The sequence below is a fragment of the Perkinsus marinus genome, assembly GCF_000006405.1.
Source record: "Perkinsus marinus ATCC 50983 genomic scaffold scf_1104296972422, whole genome shotgun sequence".
NCBI lineage: Eukaryota > Perkinsozoa > Perkinsida > Perkinsidae > Perkinsus > Perkinsus marinus.
This window is the reverse complement of record NW_003201757.1, coordinates 16,353-23,871: the sequence shown is the minus strand read 5'-3', so window position 1 is coordinate 23,871 and position 7,519 is coordinate 16,353. Positions and strand designations below refer to the sequence as shown.

At 47.5% G+C, this 7,519-nt stretch overlaps 2 protein-coding genes across 2 annotated transcripts; both read right to left on the bottom strand.

Annotated features, from left to right (window-relative positions):
* Positions 1–1,286: 1,286 nt before the first annotated feature.
* Positions 1,287–1,550, bottom strand: Pmar_PMAR027983 (hypothetical protein; the record flags this gene model as incomplete). Its single annotated transcript, XM_002766558.1, has 1 exon — positions 1,287–1,550. The coding sequence occupies one exon, from the start codon at positions 1,548–1,550 to the stop codon at positions 1,287–1,289; it is 264 nt and encodes an 87-aa protein (XP_002766604.1).
* A 688-nt stretch (positions 1,551–2,238) lies between these two features.
* On the bottom strand, positions 2,239–4,026 carry Pmar_PMAR027982 (hypothetical protein; the record flags this gene model as incomplete). Its single annotated transcript, XM_002766557.1, has 1 exon — positions 2,239–4,026. One exon carries the CDS (start codon positions 4,024–4,026, stop codon positions 2,239–2,241), a length of 1,788 nt encoding a protein of 595 aa, XP_002766603.1.
* Positions 4,027–7,519: the final 3,493 nt, after the last annotated feature.

The following is a 7,519-nucleotide window of genomic DNA, read 5'->3' as shown; positions in this document are numbered from 1 at the left end:
TTTCTCTGCAGTGCCACCTAATCTCAGTGACCCAGCGGGTCACCTGTGGTGGGTAGACATATATCGACCACTTCATTCAGCGAAACCTGTTTATAGCTGATAACTACAGTAAAGATAGTAGAGGTTCTCCATCAGATCTAATGCAATCATCAACATGGCCAGCCAGATCTCACTGACAGCGCTAATGACGGAGGATATGAAGAACTCATAAGCATACATCGCGAATAGCACGATCATAGGATAGCAATCGACGCAGTACAGTCTTGCGTAGTATTTGGCAACTTTCTCGAAGACTATACGGAATAAGTAGAATGAGAGGAAAATCCAGAACTTTAAAAATCCATCAAGTTGCAGAGCAGTATAGTAGAGTAGAGGATAGCTGATGCCGAAGACAGCAACACAGCTTCCGATCGATACCAATACCATCGCGATTCTCTTCCTAGACCCCAGTGAGCGCTTATCCTTCGGGAGATTCTGGTAGATAATCCCAACTATCGCTAATAGTGTAAGACAACCAATAATAGGCATCCACGGTAGAGGCCAGTAAGGAGTGAACGCTGGGATTATACCGAGCCAAAATAGCTGCCAGGTACCCGCGATGAAACCAATTTTGAAGTACTTCCATACACGGCGTTCACCCCAAACGTCGGAGAGGAAGCTATTACTCCACGGAGCGAACATAAAAGAGCATTGGAACCCTAGCAGAAATAGTATAGGTAGCCATTGCCATACGGGAACATCAGTAGGGCCCGAGATCGGTATAATAAATGCTATTAGTGAGACAAGCGGAGCGAAGCAGACGATGAATGCCGTCTGATAGAGCTCAACGTGTGGTACCTAACACACGATAGGATAGAGGTTGAAGCATGCTGAATAGCTCGTAACGTGGTTATGCTCTCTGCAGTAACCGAAACTTAGCTACGTAAGGCCACTGGATCGAGAATGATCTCAGTCTAGTAAATGCGGTTCGAAGAACGATCTCCGCCCACCATATACCGTGCCCAGCATAGCATATGTCACAGGCGAAGAGGCAATATTCGGAAATAATCGATCCCTCATCGAAATCCGACTTGGAGCTCACCGAATCTCTTCGTAAGGCTCCAGAGAGTTCTTGTGAAAACTCTGGAAAGTCAGTGAGGCAATTTCGTGCGGCTTCCAAAGCTTCGGTCACTTTCTCCCAAGCGGCTTCCGCGGTCTCGAGAACGAATAAGCGGCGTCTCGCCTGAGAGGAGTTGAGGCTCGGCAGTCGGCAATGGTCAGTCACCCAACGGCCCCCATTATTGCAGTTAGGACTCAGAACCGAACTCGGAGAGCATACCACTCGACTGCTGGAAATTCCTACCCTCGCCCGTGGTCCGCGTAGCTCCAGAACGGGCGGCAAGAATTCTCGCACCGAAGATTCCGATCGTGTACCGAACGTAGTTCCCCTGACAGAGAAAGTTGATGATAATCGTGAGAGCGGCAATCTCAGAGAGCCCATGGAGCGATTGGAAGGGCTGACGCCCCAGAACGGGATGCTTACGGAATCTGGCCTGGGCAAATATCATCATTGTCGATAGTAGTAGGCAGATTGATGGAACTCATATTGAGCACCAAGAACAAGCCTGCAGTCGACGACGAACCACTACATTCACCTGCCATCGGCCTGCATCACGGACGGGAATCGTACCGGGATGCGGAGCCGTGGACAGACCATATGGTGACCAGCCCCGCCGTGCAACAAGAAGGGGACTGGCCTAATATTGATATTTTACAGCAGGCAGATTTGGCAGCGGTTTATCAGGTAAGAACTTGCACTCAGCCGCTCAATCATTTCATTTTCCCGGGCGATATCACAGCTGTACAGAGTCGCTGTCGCCCAAATGGACATTAAGCTCGAAATGGGTTTCCACACAACCGCGGCTTCGCTCGAAGTTGGAGCCTCGAATCACGGCACACACCTGGGACACGTTCCTCTACGACGTGCATTTGACCACTGCTTGAAATTGAGTGAAGTCACTCGACTTGAAATCCGGTGACTCACGCAACGAAGTACATGTTGCGAGTTTCGTGCTAGTGACAAGATCTGATAATATCTTGCGGTACTCACTAGGGCAACGCAATCTTAGCGTAGTACAACTGACAAGTCATGCATGTCAATGGCATCTTCTTCATTCAAGATAACATGCTATCGTCGTCGCAGCAATCAGCAGGAATCACATTCCTGAATTCTTCGTTCCAACTAGCTTCCGCGGAGTATCAGCAAACCTCCTCGATGGTCTCATTCCCAACAGTATAGCAGTTGCCACCATGCCATGTTGCGTTCTTGTCACCTATCCACATGAAGTCGAACGGAACCGTCATGCCAGCATTCGTATATTGAAGGACTATATAATACGTCATCAGAGCCATCTGTGAAGTAAGGAAAGGCCAAAAAAAGCGATACATTAGTCTTAGGAAAATAGATATGATAGATTCATGGTACCATCGCTTCATGAAGGTGACAAGTAATATGAAAACACCAATTTCGGCTACGATATCGATTAACAGCCTACGGATCCCACGCATGAACTCTTCGTCTGTCATATCCCAGAAGGCGTCGTGGAGCTTGGGATTCAGGGAACGTAGAACAACGAAGCAGACTAGATAATGCACAGGAGCGAGGATCTCAACAACTTCCTTGCAGATTGCAATTGTCATGATGGAGAGTGGTCGCCTGATTCTCTCATCTGTCTGAATTATCTCATCGTCGTCCATGTTGGTATTGGAGTTCTCAACGATACCAACGGGATCGCTCTTGCTCGAGAGCAACGACATTCCACCATGAGAGCCGTTATTAGTTGTTGTCTTCGCGCCATTATTATCGGTAGGCTCTCCTTCCTGAAGCTCAGATTTGGGCAAATTAGTGAAAGAAGACAGCGTGCTCATACTGGAGCCTCGCCGTGGAATGCTACGACAATCCACAGTGACTGGAAGCTCGGCTGAAACCTGCTGTTCCAAGCCGGGAAAGTTAGAACCACTATTAAGCTCCAGATTCCCAGCCACACTCCCGTCTGTAGATGGTACTATCCGCGAGAAGCTTAGACCATCCTCTTTGACACCACCAACTGCGGAAAGGGTACTGGGATCGGCAATCACGAGAGGTAGCTCCGGCGGCCACGCATCCCTGGGTTGTTTCGAATCGTCTTTCTCTATGTTCTGTGCATCGGATTCTCGGACTTCGAGGGAAGCTGGTCCGTCCGGAGTGTCCTTCCCGATGTCTCCTGGACCCGAAGATCTTCTCACATAGCTACAATAAATATAATATAGGTTTTCGCCAAGGTCCAAAGCGATCAGCAACATGGCCAGCCAGATCTGGGTAACGGAACTGATGACGGAAGCAACGAAGAATTCATAAGCGTACATCGCAAATAAAATTATTATAGGATAACAATCAATGCAGTATAACTTGGCATAATGCTTAGCTATTCTCTCAAATCCCGCTCTAAGGAGGAAAAACGATAGAAAAATACACATCTTAAAGAAGCCGTCGTAATTGAGCGACAAATAGTACAGAAGTGGACAGGCAATGGCGAAAATGAAGATGCAATTGCCGATGGTGAAGAACATCATAGTCATATCCTTCCTGGATGCGGCGGAGCGCCTATCCTTCGGGAGCTCATAGTAGACCATAACAACTCCGACCGAAAGTGTTAGGCCGCCAATCACTGGCATCCAGGGTAGAGGCCAATAGGGAGTGAAGGCCGGTACGATACCAAGCCAGAATAGCTGCCAGACACCCGCCATGAGACCTATCTTGAAGTACTTCGCTACACGGCGATCACCCCAAACATCAGACAGGAAAGTATTAGCCCATGGAGCGAATATGAAGGAACACTGGATTACAATGAAAAAAAGTACGGGTAGCCACTGCCATACAGGCAAATCCATAGGCCCGGATATCGGCATTGCGAACGTAATAAGGCAGCCAAGCGGGGCGAAGCAGGCCGCGAACGCCGTTGAGTAAAGCTTGAAGGGGGGTATCTTGATTAGGAAGGAAGGCTCCATCCGGGACACGGAGAGCAGATTTTCATAGCGCGTTGAGCACCCACCGTGTCACCACGCAGGAATCCAACGAGTTCTGGAGAGTACTCGGGGAAACCTGTGAAGCGCTCGCGAGCGGCAGTCAAAGCCGCAGTCAATTTTTGTGAATATGTTCTACTGCCGTTAGTCGAAGAAGAACGCCTCTGGGGAAGAACCTGAGCTTCAAGCTGAGACCAGATGATTCATTAAACGCGACTGAGCGTCGCAAGAATGTGATAGTCGATTCGACATACGTTATTCTCTGGTGCAATGGAAGTCTCTAGATGCAGGGACGTGCAACTTTGTGCAGGCGGCACGTTGCCCGAACCAGTCACGAGATCAACACGATCCTTCGACGTCGGTCTAAAAGAATATTTCGTTGATGATTCCGAGAGTGAAGGTTTAAAACTTACGAGGCCAAGAATAGGCCGCCCTCCTGCTCGGGATCAGCAGCTCGGTTGCTCATATAATTTCATGAACAGGATCTAATTATTAGTCTATTACACTCTAATAAAACACCAACAATAAGTTCCCCATTGCGACTCGTTTTTCAGGAGCGGGCAATAATTGCTTGTTGGTCAATCATTGGAGACAATTCGACGGATTTTGCCGGATGGAATGAGTGCCTTCGCGACCTCTGATGTTAGGAACTCCAAGGTCGCCCATTGACGAGCTTTTCAACACCCGCAAAGCGCCGAAGAATATCACACATAAGCGCTATGGAAGAGAGACATGTGGTCGTGCAATTCATATGACGTCAGGAGACATTGTCTCCGAGACGGATGCTAACCGAGGAGTGATGTCTCATATTGCTACTAGCAGGGAAGAATATCGCTAGGCTCATGTTTAATCGAAATGCGATAAAATTTCCTCATACCTAGGATGTGAACATACCATCCATCGGGTAGTTTTCGATGAATTCATTGGCAGCTTCCATGATGCAACAGAAACCCATGGTGGTTTACCCACAACTAACTGAGTCTCTGGAACCAATCATCAAGGACTCGACGAGCACTCAAAATACCATGCAGATGTTGGAGACTATGTTGATGCAATAGATACGAGCTGCGCTACGATTTACCAACAGTTATAAAATGACAGGCAAAACCACTAAGAACATCATCCACTATTGAGCCTATCTGATAAGAAAACGTACTCATCTACTACAGTCCTGGAAAATGAAAATATCATATAATGGAATCCATACAGACATTCTGAGAACCCTCATCCATGTCGAGATTAGGATAGAATCTACATGAGAACCAGCTCTATGGATCGCGACTATGCTTTTTATCTCCTCGAGGAAGTTCCATCGTTATTAATCTCATGATTCCTATCTGAGATTTCTCATTCGACTTATATCATGCGAGGGACTCGAAAGCCGACCTCACGCCAGGTCGACAAGTTCGAGGAGTGCAATGGCCTTATCCACTATATTCAAGCCCGTAAGAAACGCGCCAACGCCCTCCCATCCCCCATCTACAAAAACGTTGGGGGAACTCCTCGCAACACCGATTCTATTGTGGTGAATGACATGAGCTTTGTAAAGAGAGACTACATCCCAAATACGGGTGCCCACTGGGCACTGCCCAGTGGAACTTCATACCTCATGTCATGAACGAGGCGGGCAGAGGAGAATACACCTGATAAAAAGGATCCATACTTCGCTCTGAGTCGTATCATTCTCCACGGACAGGACGGCCATTCCACTACAGGGTATGCCTCGGTAGCAACATTTACGCAGACGCGCGGTGTACGGTGTAATACAATCCGGCAATCGCAACTTTTTGCTAATATTGCGGATTTGCCAAATGCTATAATTTCTGACAGTCTCACTTTTTTGCTCTTTTGTATGTTCTGCTTTCTCAGTTACAAAGTAATGCAATTTGAAGTAATTACAAGTAATTTGCTCCTTTGCTATTTTGTAACTGAGCCGTGTACGGTGTAGGACGATCAATATCTTCGGTACCGAAGAACGACTCAACTTTCGACGCATTGATCGAGGACCGGTTTCGTTTAGCGATGTCGATTCCTTCCGGAGGGAATTTACCACTTCAGGACTGACTCATATTTTCAGTAGGAAGCTGAGCTGCTGTTGCTTAGATCGACCGCTTCGACTACTAACATAATAGATCGCACTCGGGTCTACTCTGGTGCCGCGCTCATGTTGTCGTGACCCGGAAAAGCGGTTGACCACCAAAATCCAAGCATATGCCCATGGTCCAAGCAATTACCCATAGTCCAAGCTAGATCCCTAAATCCAAGATATAGTGAAATGATCGCATAACAGGGACAATGTAATCCAAGCGAGCGAGCGGAGCGAGCTTGTAGAAATAAAGTGCATCTTGTGATAGAATCCATGCTCTTATTTGAGGCTGAAATCTGAGCCAACTAGTCTCCCGCAATAGAGATTCATATTGTGTGCTTATACAACGCAAAGCGATTTGCAACACAACTGAATCGCTTTACTTACAATCGTTCAATTCTATTGAGGAGATAAACAATATATACACAATTCCACACACTCAGAATATGACTGTCATATTATGACAATTATGCAGATGACATGACTGATGTACTACTGTACATCCATATGAGAATCTCACAGTGGCTTGCCGTCTTCCCTCGAATGACGAACCCAGGTGCTGCTCTCGGCGCTATCAGACTCCGATCCGACAGCCTCGCACCTTTGGTCGGTCAAATGAAGCGGAGCGCTCCGGCACCATGTGGTGCTGTCTACGTCATCGAGTTCCGAAGTGGATGAAACAGAACGCTCGAGTTGGAGCGGTCTAGACTCTCGAATCCATGTCGTACTGTCAGCGTCGTCAAAGTCTCCTTCAGAGTTGGAATCTGATATGCGACAAACGGTTGGATTGAATATTCGGGTTATATGGGGATATGCTTCATCTTCAAAGACAGAGAAAACTCACGTAATTACTCTGGACGCTCTCACAACGGCGGCCATCGAACGAGAGTGATTCAGCATCGGATGAGGAGAAGCCGGGTGACGAATCAGGGTTAGATCCTTGTCTACTGCTCATATCGGTTTCGGATAGAACTATGAATGAAAGGATATCATACAGGAGGAATCAATCAGTAACATGTACGTAAATGGTCAGAGTAGTTATCATTTCCCTCATCCCTCTCGGCATCGTTCGGGGGCTCTAAAATGTGATCCTGTAGAATACCAGATTGGGCTCTATGGAAGTTCAGCATACCCGGAGCTGAAATAGCTGAATTATACCTCCCGAGAGGTGGAACTCGTCTCTCAGTCGGCCGACCGCGTCGGACTCCAGGTAGCCTTCGTTGTTCTGGAATATATCTATATCATGGTTCGAGAGTTCATCATTGCAACACATGCTACACGAAGCTCGGTGAGCGCAATCTTACCTCGGCATCGTTCCCATCGAGACTTCTACAGCATAACCGTGTGCACAGGAGGCCCAATCCCTGCTCTCTTTACAGTTGCAAACTATTG